This window comes from Eucyclogobius newberryi, unplaced genomic scaffold (assembly GCF_026437365.1).
Source record: "Eucyclogobius newberryi isolate DKJ021-1_F unplaced genomic scaffold, fEucNew1.0.hap1 SCAF_1, whole genome shotgun sequence".
Classification (NCBI taxonomy): Eukaryota; Metazoa; Chordata; class Actinopteri; order Gobiiformes; family Gobiidae; genus Eucyclogobius; species Eucyclogobius newberryi.
The window spans coordinates 28,474,144-28,488,124 of NW_027315723.1; the positions used below are offsets into that span (position 1 = coordinate 28,474,144).

Sequence of the window (13,981 nt, forward strand, 5' to 3'; positions counted from 1 at the left end):
GAATCACGACTCGCCGGAAACGGGTCCTGCTCCGCTTTAAGATCCTAAGGTTTCCTTCGATGTCACCCATTCTGGCCCCCGGGTAACACCTAACGCTAGCAGCTGGCAGCTTCACGTCTCTAACAATAGAACTCCCGATTACAAGAGTTTCTCTAGTGTGTTCAGCGGGCGTGTGATCGCTGAGGGGAGAAAACCTATTATAGACGTGAAGCTCACGGCGCTCTGAGGTTCGGCGTTTAGCGCCTTGTCCCCTCCGAACTGTCACAAAGTGGTCCCTATTCTGTTCCTGGTCTAGTCCCGGCTGCACGGGAGACGCTGAGGGGCTGAGCTCGGTCTTACTGCTACTGCTAATGCTAATGCTACGCCCTGCAGCGCGGTCCGGTAGCCCTCGCGCTAAAACCGAACTATAACTGGACTTAAGCTCCTCTAAACAGCAGATCCGCGCTTCTAACTCCGTAACCCTGGCCTCCAAAACTACCACTACACTGCACTTCACGCACCTATCATCAGAGAAGGAGCCAGGGTTCTGACTCGACATATGACAGCTCAAACAGGTAAAGGTAGATCCAGCCATGACGCTAGCGGCTAGGCTACGCTAGGCTAGTTCAGGCTGGAGCTAGAGAGTGAGGAGGGCTTTTAATCCACAAAATACTGAAAAGCGAGCGGCTTGAGGCTCCGGATTGTTTGCGGAGAAATCAAACGTTCACTTTCGTGTATATGATGCGTAAATAGTGTGTATAATTCGTGGATTAATCGGTAAAAGGCTCTAAGAACGAACAGCTCTGAAAACGCGACACACTCACCGGAAATGACGTCGCCGAACTCCACCAAAATGCATTCAAATCACAAAGAAATTACAGAAACATAAATACAATAAAATCAACTAAATTAAAAATTATCAATCCAACTGATTTTCTAAACTAATAAAATCACAAACAAAAGAGAAGAGTGCAAAGAAGAGTGCAAAAATGCACGATCTATCTTAAATAAATACATTTAAGATAGATACACCTAATGATACAGGCAAAGCAGAAATCTCTTCAGAAGCAGAAAAGCAGCTGGCAGACCCCCCACCTTTAATTGTTCATTTAAAAAAAAGCATATTCCAAGTTCAACACAAATGCTCTAGTGAATTTATTTGTGATTTGTGCCTATTTTCTTTTTGGGCAGAGGTGAGAATAGATCACTTCCTCTTTTTAACGTTAAGGTACTCTTTAGATCATCTTAGCTTTTTAAGATTAAGGTACTCTTTAGATCATCTTACCCTTTTTAACGTTAAGGTACTCTTTAGATCATCTTACCCTTTTTGACGTTAAGGTACTCTTTAGATCATCTTACCCTTTTTAACGTTAAGGTACTCTTTAGATCATCTTACCCTTTTTAACGTTAAGGTACTCTTTAGATCATCTTACCCTTTTTAACGTTAAGGTACTCTTTAGATCATCTTACCCTTTTTAACGTTAAGGTACTCTTTAGATCATCTTACCCTTTTTAACGTTAAGGTACTCTTTAGATCATCTTACCCTTTTTAACGTTAAGGTACTCTTTAGATCATCTTACCCTTTTTAACGTTAAGGTACTCTTTAGATCATCTTACCCTTTTTAACGTTAAGGTACTCTTTAGATCATCTTACCCTTTTTAATGTTAAGGTACTCTTTAGATCACTCACTGCTCTTTATTGGCCCATTGGGGACTCTGTGCCAGGCTTTGTCAGGAATACCGTAGATGTAGGATTTTCCCTATTGTGCCTATTTTGGGTTGAGCACCCGGAGATTTTATTTCAGATGTTTCTCCTGATTTGTCTCTCAGCCTTTATATGAGTTTGGAACAGGCACGAGGAGCGCACTGTCTTAGGACTCCTTGTGGCTGGGTTGTTTCTGTTTTGTACTTGAAAATCACAAAGGTACACTGGAAAACAATAACTCAACCATTACAGCTGATACAACATAACTCAACAGATCACATTTTATCATTTGAGGCACTAAGATGACTTTATCAATGGCGGCGTATATTCGGCACGTGAGTGGTTAGTCATGGCTGCAGTCCGCCTCAGCAGCCTCTAATCCCAGGTGTATTTTTAGCCGGCGTGTGTGTGCTGCCGCAGTAAAGGCTGAGGTGATTCCATTAATCATTACCTCAGCGTTTTGTGTCTTCATACAACGGGCCGTCCCACACAGGCCTGCACTCTGCCCCTGAGCTAAGCACCTTGGTCCTGTTCCGCTATCACAGCAGGAGCACAGGTTCCTGCTGAGAGGTGGGTTTGGAAGTGGCCAAACAGGGATTAGGTGATGTCCAACACAAAGAAAGATGCATCACCACAACAACAACAAACTTTTCCTCAATGGAAAATGCATACTTTTGACTTATGTCTTTTACATTTTAAAATAGGGATCGAGAACAGCAGAAGTTGGCAAGTTTGGAAATAAACCGATTCAGTAGGGTAGGGTTGTCAAAAGGGTCAAAAATCATATACTAACCGATACTAAAACGAGTAAAATTGGTTTTGCGTATCGAGCTTATTCCTTAGTATCAAAAATAAATTTGAAATTTAAAATCAAAGTCAGTCAAAATGTATTGTATAGCACAATTTATCAAAGCAGTTCAAAGTAGTGTTTTCACAATACTAAAAGTTCAAAGTTGATTTTGATACTAAGCATAGGCTTGATACCGATTTTGTTACCACAATTATTATGTGTTCTAATACTAGTTCTGATAAAACTCAAGGTAATTCTAAAACTACTCACAATTCATTAGTCATTTCTCATTACATTGCTCATTTCACTGTGATTTTTTTTTCTTTAGTATTGATACTAAAGGAGTATCCTGTTTCGATACTAGTTTTAGTATCAATTAATATCTGATTTTCGATACTTTTGACAATCCTAGTTCAAAGTGCTTTACAAAACAAATACAAATATTCCATGGATATATGTAAAACTAACTATAATCAGTTCTCATTGGCGTTTTCATTTCAAATCAATGCTATTGGTCGGTGGGCGAGGATTCATACAGTTTGTCAATACCATAGAATCACTTTTATTGATCTGAGCTATTCCAACACTGGTACTGGTGGACGGATACATGGTGTTGTTCTGCAGGATCCTTAGTGCTGAGCTGTTGTGTCTGTGTTTGGGACCGGGGTAGAGCTGAGGATTAGTGGAGCCCTGAAAGAGTGTCCCGCCGCGGTCCTGTGTGGACTCGGCGCACAGTGAAAGGCTCACGGGCCATTGTGGCACTGAATGCAGAGGCCGATGCAGCGGGGGACAATACAGGCTTTTGTGTCCATAGACCCTCGTGTCCTTGGTGTCCCTCTGATGGGCCCTGGCTCATTCAGACCCCAGGGCGAGATGGGGGAGGATTACCTGTGCTTTGGCTGAAGAAAATTTAAAGTTTACTGCAGGTTAGGGATGTAAACTTTTTTCTTTTCATTAACAGCTATAATCGTAATGGACTAAAAAAGTTAAAACCATAAAACACATTGAAGCTTTTTATGTTGCATTATCTTTATTATTCAGATAGAAGAATGGTAATGGGGGAATGAAAAAAAAAAAAAGTTCACTGTTGATAACCACGAATAACTGTTGTATCTTCTCACATTAATACTAACATTTTACATTGTGACTAGAGATATCAAGATGATTAGGTTAATCAATAATCATTGTTATTTAGGTCACAATATAATCGTAAAAACAAAACATATATTTATAATTGTGACTGTATTAGAGGCTAAATTTTATGTTTTTATACATCTCTAGTGCCGAAAATTACATCTAAATATAAAGTCTGGCTGTTTTTGTCACATTTAATTTAATTCAGACAGTTCAAAGTTATAATTCTAGTCACAAACTTGAGGAATAATAATGCCTTAGATAAGATTTCACTGTTCGATCCCAGTCTCAGTAACTGTGAATAATCGTTAAATTGTGATAGTTTTTTCTCTCTCTACTATCATTTTTATTGTGACATACCTAATTGTGACATATCTAAAACCAATATGCCAAACTGATATAATTTGTACCGTGTGCACTGTAGAGGTGTGTATTGTGTCCTGCTTTGTCTCCTTTTGATCTCTGCACAATGCTGGAAGATACTGTACATGCAGCATAACATTTTATCGACTTCAAAACCAGTTTACACGTACTGTTATATAGAGTGATAAGGCATAAATCAACATTTAGAGCTTGCCAATGCTTATCTACATCAGGCTGTGGTACATTTTTCACTAAAGTAAGTACTGTGACATCTTGCAAAATGTACTTAAGCAGAGCAAACTTTATGTTCTTATTTACTATAACGTACGTTGTAGAAAAAGCTTCAGTTGTAGTCATCTGGACTCAGTTTTTTTTAAATTAATCCTTAATGACAGCCCTGAGTCCAGATGACTACAACTGAAGCTTTTACGCCTGGACGAATGAGGGATTACACTGACATATAACGTACGTTGTTGTTGTTTTTAGGAGGGATTGACAAAATTACTGTGTAATCTCTCAATCGTCTAGGTAGGGTCCATCGCAAAAGTGTCTAGCGCTTAATGAGTGAACATTCACTTTATAATGGAGACGTAAAGGAAAGGAGTGATAAGGAAAAAGGCTGTGTAGTGCACCTTTTAATGAGCACATATGAATAAACACAATGGCCTGTCTTGTGACCACAGCTAACTGCAGTTGGTCCCTAAATGAGGTGCGAATGGCTGTAGATGCATTAAGATGTCACGATTCACTGACCCTCAGGGCACAAGCGCCACAGCTTTATCTGCTTGGCACTTTCCCCCAACTGTAAAACTGCATTTACTTTCACTACAAAACGTCTCCATCGCGCCGGGACTATCGTTACTCGAATCAGTGCTTAGCGTCTGACACTTTCTAAGGCAAATTTGCAGTTACTGATCCCCACTCCAACACGGCATCCTCCCCCAATGCTCAGCTCATTTGCACCTGTGAAAAGACTCTCCAGAACTCACTCCCTGCCCCTTACAAGACCGTGCCCCCGCCTCGTCCTCGCAGTCTTTCACATCACTCACATGGACGAGTTGTGTCGGAGAGCTCAGGCAGATGTATTGGATTTAGATAATTTGACCATTCGGGTTTTAATATGGAAGTTATTCTGCATCCACGGTCGCCGACTTTGGCTTGGATTCGATCGCTTGGTAAGAGTTGTGACAGTTGTTTTTTTCTGTTTCTTTTTAACACTGTGATCGCATCAAAAAGGGAAGCAACATGTGTCTGTGGAAAACTTGTTTGGCCGAAATGGGAAAATCCAAGACACAAGGCGAGATCTGTCTAATTGATCTGTTTAATTAAAAAGCTTGTCCAAAATTTAGGTGTTTACATTTTGATTGGACGTAAAAACACATCTTATTTCTAATTATTACATTTTTGTTACCCATATTCTTTGATCTGATTGATATATTGTAATGTGTGAGCTACTAAGTAATTCCCCTTGTGGGTCCAAAAAGTTTATTTAGAAGCTGTAGTTCCAAAAAGTATTATATATATTATATAAATTAAAACATTGTGATGCCAACATTGTCAACTGGATTACACTATTTATTTATTTATTTATTTATTAGGAGTTATGTCAAAACTGGGGGGGGTGGCCTGCCATGTGATGTTACAGACAAGTGTGATGTCGTAGGTGTGCAGACTGACACCTCCTCACAAAGACACGCTTCTTCCTCTCTTCCCCCACGTTACAAGTATAAACAGAACCAAGCCATTATTCAATTCGATTTATTTTTGTAACGCCCAAAATCACAACAACATGGTGTCGTCTTGAAAGCACAAGAGCGGGCTTCATCGTGTGGCTGTTGTGTTGTGGTTAATGAAACACAAAAATAATCCTAAATTCTTACAAGCAGAGGTGCGCAATGGAAATTTAGGCAATAAACATTGTAAACATGTTGCACCTTAATGCCGAAACAAGTTCCTATGTTTGTGGACTGCGTTCAATGACAAAGGCAATAAACCGTTTCAGATTCTCATTTAAGATGTGAAAAAATTTGAACATCAAGTGTATTGTTTAGATTAAAAAATGCTGTAAAAAGAGCTGATTCAAAATTAAAAAAGAGTTCACATCTTTATGATAATTGAACCTCAACTGATATATTTAAACACATTTCTGTCGTATTGACGTAATATCGTCTGACTATCGTTATTGGGATACTCCAAAAAATAAAACCGAGATATTCATTTCTGTCAAAAGGGCTCACCTCGTCTTACAAGTTGTTGTTTCTTTGTGTCCCCGCAGCGGTGTCCAATCTAGACGAGGAAAGCAAATGGACCGTTCATTACACAGCTCCGTGGCACCAACAGGAAAACGTCTTTTTACCAGGCAGTCGGCCTCCATGTGTAGAGGACCTTCACCGCCAGGCCAAAGTCAACCTGAAGACTGCACTGAGAGGTAAGACATGGAGAAACAGGGCTATAACAATCAAACTTAACATTAGACACACGGCTGCTTTTTTGGATTCAGTTTTTCATGTGATGGTTAAGTCATTCATATGAAAAATCAACAATATAATGACGCAGCAGTGGTTTTGTAACGTGGCATAATTGCTTACGGTCCTCTCACCAAAACAGCTGAACTAAGCAAAAAATCCACACGCTCAGAGAATCTTATTATACTCAATGTCATCACATTTGTCCCGACAAGGTCAAGGCATCGTGCTGAAGAAGCACTGTGAGCTTATCTGCAGCATCTACCGCTCACGTGCTTGTTTAGTGTAAGCGGTGGTGTAAGATCACACCTACTTGTTTGGCCAAGTCACAGGACGAGGAAACGGCGGAAGTCAGTTGAGATCCTGACGACCTGCCAATGACGGGAAGAAGGGCTGTGACAGGGGTTTGTTTACCTGGACACAGTAGCTTTACAGTAGTGTTCTCGAAAAAGACATTGTGATGTTACGGCCAAAATCAAATGCTTAGTTGTAATAAAACAGTGTGTTAAATAGTGTTGGCTGTAGGGCTGCATAATATATCGCAAAAGTATCTGTATCGCAATATTGGTTAACACAATAATCAATATTGCAGCAAAATAAAAAATATTGCAATAACATCTAGAGATCCTCTATCTTAAATTACTATAAACCCTTTCTGATTCTGATTCTAATCCTAAATTAAATCATTAAAAAAAGATTATTTTCATGGTTTTCAGTCTAAATTAACCTCGATTTAGTCTTGTTTTTGTCTCTGTAAAGTTTATATTTTGACAGAGTTTGATTAATTTCTTTAAGGCATGAACGTATTTGTTTTAATACAACATTTTATATAAAAAAAAGTATATTGGAGTATGCGATACTAAGATGTTGCAGCACTTAACAGCCATATCGCAATCATTTCCAATATTTTGCTAATTATCAGTAATAAATGTCCATGATGTATAATTAGGACTTGATTCATAATACCTGTCTAGTTATCCATCCATCCATCCATTTTCTACCGCTTGTTCCCTTTCGGGGTCGCGGGTGACTGGAGCCTATCCCAGTGACTTCGGGCCTTAGGCGTCTAGTTATACAATGATTTATACAATGATCTATACAATCATGACCAGCTACAACTAATTGGAAAATTGGTAGAATCTAGTTGAGGAATGAATGAATGAATAGCAGTTTAGACTTTGGAACTGTTGGTCAAAGTGTCATGCTGAAATAACGTGATATACAAGAAAGAACAAAGAAAATGTGAACAGCTCTGACTAAAGGCGACGCTTGGCCGAAAGCTGAACTGTGTCACTGTTGTGTTCACTGTTCCTGGGAAAGTTGCATTTTCTCACCCGTTTGTCAGGAAAGTTGTGTTTGTGTGGTATGTTTGCATAGACTTGTTGTGACCAGCCCCACGGCCTTGTTCTGTTGCAGATAAAACACAGCAGTGATAACCGTAACAGCTGTACTCTGACTCGTGTAGTTGGCCGCCCCCCGGTTTATACTCAAACCTAAGTCCTCCAGAGGAGCTTCATGACCCCCGCGTTGTAGCGTTGTCCGTTCTTGCATTATTTATACGGCCGGTCGACAAACAACACCTGGGATGTGGATTATACCCCCGCCCGCCCCCACGCTGTCAGCTCCCATCACCTCCAGCCTGCCCCAGGGGTCCCAGCTCGGTGCCAACAGGTGTTCAGTGAATGCACCTGTCCGTTACACACTGGCTGTAGTCTTCTGTGCGCTGTCCAGGATGCTTAGAGGCGCAGTGTGTGGTGTTTTATTTACTGGGGGTACAATTGCCGCTCATTGAAACACTGCAGTGAAACGGAAATTATTAATAACCAATCCAGTGGAAACGTGTCAACATTTCTCCAGTAAAGGCACTTTTTGTAGCCCAAGTTTTTTTGTTTTTTGCATTGAACAGGGCAAGCCTGCCACAATAAAATCTATATTGACTTATCAATAATGAAAAGATACACAATATTTTTCTAACTCAGTATTTATTGTCTGCGCATTTTATTTACACTGGTGTGGGGAAATTGTTCTGAAACTCTGTAACATTTCCCCTGCAGAAAGTAGAATAATAATGATATATCTATGAGTTATTTATCTACAGTGTGTTTCATAGTGCCGTTTTATTTATGAGCGAACACATTCTCTTTACAATGTGGGTTTTCAAAGGGTTTTCTTATCCCGCCAACAACATTATCGTTCACTGCACTATTTTCTGTAGCAATATATCGCTCTTCAGAATGTTTTATGGTGATCGGTGTAGCAGTAGTGATAAATCCATGTTGATAAAATACCATAGAGTCCTGATGACCGCCACAGATGAAACGCTGTGGTCGTAGAAGTCTGTAAGTTCAGACAGAGCGTTAAGACGACAAACCACCTTAATCTCTTTATCACAATCCTTTATTGGCATTAGTGACATTCCACATTACTCCAATCCCAAACTAAACTAAAGTACTGGAATTGGGCAACAACAACATCCTTTTGAGTGCCATGTATATTTACTTCATGACACTGACACAATAACCGTGCATTTTGTTTATCTCGGTAAACCCTTTTCTACATGTATAATATCAAAAAGCTGAATTGCATAAATAATAGAACAAAACACTTTAATTTGTACATATTGTGAGTGAACTTGTTTATTTGACCCTCCACAGCTCAAAGCCCAGCGTACAACAAAAAAAAATGACAAAAGATTCTTGACTAGTGCAAAGACAAGGTGCACATGATAAATACTGAGCCCCAAACATTGAACGGTCGTAAGTATCGTGAAGGGCCTAATTGGATATGTTATTTTCAGAGTAAACTAGGGCTGTCATTAAGGATTATTTTAAAAGTTTGACTTGTCAGGGATTCTTTTTTTTTTTTTTATGAGTCGACTGGTGCACATTGAGACTTTTTAAATACATTATAAACCAAATAGAGGATGAAATACGGTCACGGAAAGCTTCTAGATAGAGAATATTTACGAATACATACAGTTAGAAATCAAAATGTCCTAAAAGAATAACTGTACAGTATTCATGTATACATTCACTCCTTCCCTGCTGTGAATAGTTTGTTTATTTGGTATGAATTAAACTTTGATTTAACCTTGGATTACATTTTTTTAACACAACATTTGCTGTTAATCCAATAAATAAACCTGTCCGTGAACCTCTCTGTGGAGTTTATTTAGAAATGAGACCTTGCCATCCCTTCTTTCTTCCCGTGTGCCACTTTGTTGCACTTCTGCCTGGCAACAAGCGACAGCCCTTATCGCAGGCTCATTTATTTGATCGGCCGTGCCCGTTCACACCCCTCCAATCGTCTTAAGGATGCTCGCGCTCGTCATCAGAGCCCCATTAGCATTACGCTTCCTAAACGCATCCTTCAACACATGAGCGGCTTGTCACAAACGCCGCCTTTGTTGCCTCCGCTTGAGCCTTTTACCTGTCGCACGAGCAACAGAGTGGATCTCCTTAGAGACCAGTTGTAATTAGCAATGGAGATAAACGCCACAGCAATGGATGGATCAAACGGAGCAGCCTTGATGGGACAGGAGGGTTTGGCGGTGCCTGTACATGTACAACACTTAATGCAACAACTGGCTCTATGAATAATTCAGTTTGTATTAGTTGATATGCATGATTAATATTAAAGCGGCAGGGTTGGAGCGTGTTAGAAAAAACAATTTTGCCTAACACATGCATGTCTTTGGACGGTGGGAGGAGCCGGAGAATCCGGAGAGAACCCACGATAACACGGGGAGGACATGCAGACTCCACCCAGAGAGATCATGTGATGTTGGTCTGGTCCGGGAATCGAACCCATGATCTCCTTCTTCGGAGAAGAGCGCTAACCGCCTTTGCCACCGTGCACCCAAATTATTTGTATAGCACATTTAAAATCCAAAGTGCTTCACAATGAAAAAGACAGAGATAAAAAAAATACAAAAAATCAAACAGCAGACAACAACAGACCACCGAAGATATATATAGGCAAGAGACAAGATAAAAGTGGCTTAAAATTATTTTCACTGGCTCAATAGCTGTTAAAAGCAAGTCTGAATTGTTTTTATTTTTAAAACAGTCACTGTACTGTCATCGTCAATCGTTATATGTTTTACTAACCACGTGAGTACCTAAATTAAATGTTATTGATTGATAAATAGGCCTGAATAAAACTTGAATTGACTTATTGCCTTGGAAGTTGTTCACGATGTTCCAGGGCTGTAGTCGACATAAGAAAACATTGGTCGATTATATTCACGCACTGCTAATTAGTCGACGTGAAACTAAGCCCTCAAAATGTTTCAGTCGCTTTATGATCTGACCATGTATCAAACCCAAACTGCACTGACAAGGCCACAATTACACTGCAGTTCAGGCGAAAACAACTATTTACAAAAAAAAAATATCTATTTAGATGTCAAAAGGTTAATGGTTAAACTCATGATTCAGGCTCAAATCCTCAGCTAACTCACTACAGGCTTTCTTCTTTCTGTTACTGTGAAAATTCTTACAGTCGAAATGATAAAATTGGAACTAATACAAATTTTGGTCGACTAAAATCTCAATAAATCAACCATCCTCTGAAAATGCTCATATTACAAAACCAAACGGCTGTTGTTACCGGTCTACTGATATCACCCGTGGTCCCTTTGTGGTTTTTTTGGGAGTAGTCGTACTTCAAGCGTGTGACCTGTACAGGGGGACGGCTCCTCCATCTGTGTCTGACAGACTCGCTCATGTAGTGGGCTGTTACTGTATCACACATCTCCATTCATCCGCATCACCGCCGAAACAGCAGGTGGCGAGGAGAGGGGTGTGAGCAGCGCCTGCCAGCATCCAATGAGGGGGGGCTGTGGTCATGTGACAGCCCAAGCAAAATCATCTGAATTATTAACGCTCACAGTTACCACTAGTTGGCCTTTTCTAAGTAAGTGATAAATCAAGCAGACATTAGAATAAATACTTGACTTCTACGATAATGGGGGCTCTTTGCAGGGTCAGCCACCTGCTTGTTGCTATGGAGATGATATTGCAATCCAATCCAACTTTATTTGTATTACATATTTTACTAACACAAAGTCTCCAAAGTGCTCCACAGAGTACAAAGCAAATACAAGCAAAATATGTTGAAAATTAATAAATAGAAAAAAGGAATAAATGCGTACAAACCAAATAAAAACTAATTAAAAACAACATAAAATAATAAAAGACAGCCAGAGGCCCACACAACTCTCAAGCAGGAGATGCCATCAGCCAAAGTTTCATTTAATTGTAATTGTTCCTTCATTGTGACAGACCTAATTACATTTTGTCTTGCAGTTTCATAAAAAAATCGAAGAGACTAAGATAAGATAGCCTTTATTTGTCCACACAATGGGGAAATTTCAAGAACAGATAACTTATAGGAAACTTAAAAAAAAACACTCTTAATAGAAAAACTCTTATAAACAAAACTCTTAAGAGACAAAAACCTTTCATAGTCTTAATAAAGGAATAGAAAGAATAGAAAGACTATTATCAATCACATTTGTTGTTTTCTGTCTTTCAGATTGTGACAGACTGAGGAAGGATGGTTTTCGGAGTTCTCAGTACTACTCTCAGGGTCCCACGTTCTCTGACCCGCTTCAGGCCGGCAGCCTGCAGGATGAGGAGGAGGAAGACATTGACAAGAAGGTATGAAGGCGTGAGACTGATGTCCTCTGAGCCCCACACTGTGACCCAATTATTTAGCTAGACACTGCCATCTAGTGGCCATACACGGTGCCGCATTGTCTTTAGTATACGCGTCTTTTACATGGTTTACATGTCTTTGACCTTACATTGCCTTGCAGAAAAGATGCATTTACCGCCACCTACTGTTGTTGGGTTAGGGTCTTCAAAGTATGTGTTTTATGCTATACCGTTAAAAAAAAGGAGAGAAAGAAAATATATCTTCTTCTTTGGTGTTTAATGGCAGTTGGGATCCAAGTGTTACATAACTGCCAGACTTTATTCTTTAGAGGTTATTCCTCAGCTGACTCTTCACGCCGTACGGCTTAGGCTTTATTCTTTAGGCTAAATTATTTAGGCTCTATTCAGGCTGAGAAATAGATTTTCAAAGTTAGGGGCCAGGGGGCCCCCCTACCTAAAAAAGTTAGGGCCCCTCCAGCAATTTCAGGGGCCCACAAGCGCGCGCGTCATCGCGTTGTTTTAAACCTCGTTATTAGCATGTAAATCAATTTTAAGTACTTTTATCTTTTATTTGATATGAAGAGCACAAATACTGAATTCCTATAAACCAGACATCATGATCTTTCAATACTATTTAATTCAATATAATAATGTTTATTAGATACAAAATAAATACTGTTTACAGCATTTGACACAAGGAGATCTTGTGGAATATATAAAATCACAGCCTACAAAATAAACTGCTAACATATATACATTGCCCCGATGCTAACAACTCCAAAGGGCGGGGCCCTTGGGGCCCTTGGATACTTCCACATTGACACAGCTTTTGTGGCAAACAACTTTAAAAAGACTGAATTGTGGACTGAGTAGAGATTGAGGCCCGCCAACCTACATTTCACTTTTGGGGAAAAATTAGACCGGGCATTTCCGAGTACATCCGAACAAGACCGAACGCAGCGGCCAATCAGATGCCCGCTTTCATCGAAATTAGATCACGAACACCGCTCGGCCAATGAGAAGCGAGAAGACTGCGAAGTGGGCATGTCTGTCAAAACGAAACTTAAAGGTGATATGGACGATTTTTTTCAGCAAATTTCTTATCATATTTCCTCGTGGCGTGGATAAATCATTTGTCCTGCCACGTATCAATCATAAAACGCACCTACCGCTCACCTGCAGCCGCGTCAGGCTCGTCCCCACGTTTCCGCGTGCCTAAGTGCATGGATCTATCATAATATAGTTCCCTCAGTGTACGGGGCAAAATGAAGACGGAGAAAGACAGTTCGAGCTGACGCAGAAGTGGACAGAAATCTACGGGAGACGAGCGATGTGATGCGCTCCGTTGCGCTAATAAACAAACGCACGTGTGTGTTGTATCAGTCCGCACGGGGGAAGTCACTTCCGCCTGCGTTCTCAAATCGCCGAAAAATTGTCCATACCGCCTTTAAGCGATGAAAATGCCCCGAATATGTCCAAATTACTAGTTTAAATCTTGTTTGTTTTTTTCGAGGAATTTAGATACAGGGGCACGGCGGGCCCCCTCCTAATTCAAACCGCGGGCTCGCCGGAGATTTGACTGCTTACTGGCCCCAGGCCCCCGTCTCTTTCGCGGCCTGTTTATTCTTAAGACTTAATTCGTCTCCGTGTCCGACTTTATTCTTTCGGCTTTATTCTTTAGAAGAAGCGTAAATCCTGGAATAAAGTAAATAAATAAATGAAGTCTGGCGGTAATGCAACACTTGGATACCAGCCGCCATAAAACAACAACAACATGTAGTTTAGTTGTGTAAAGAAGTGTAATGTGCAAAATTTGTGGAAAAGGTACTGCATTTGTGTAACATGTGTGTCAGAGTACTACATGTGTTGTTGAAAATGTTCAAT

The 13,981-nt window shown here is 40.1% G+C and overlaps 1 protein-coding gene across 1 annotated transcript in view; it reads left to right on the plus strand.

The window, feature by feature from the left end:
* nhsl1b (NHS-like 1b) overlaps nt 1–13,981 on the plus strand; it is a 110,122-nt gene that overhangs the window by 82,309 nt on the left and 13,832 nt on the right. Inside the window, exons 2-3 of the mRNA XM_072442580.1 lie at nt 6,248–6,400; nt 11,976–12,100. Coding sequence (XP_072298681.1) covers nt 6,248–6,400; nt 11,976–12,100 — 278 coding nt within the window. The remainder of the gene's footprint in view (nt 1–6,247; nt 6,401–11,975; nt 12,101–13,981) is intronic.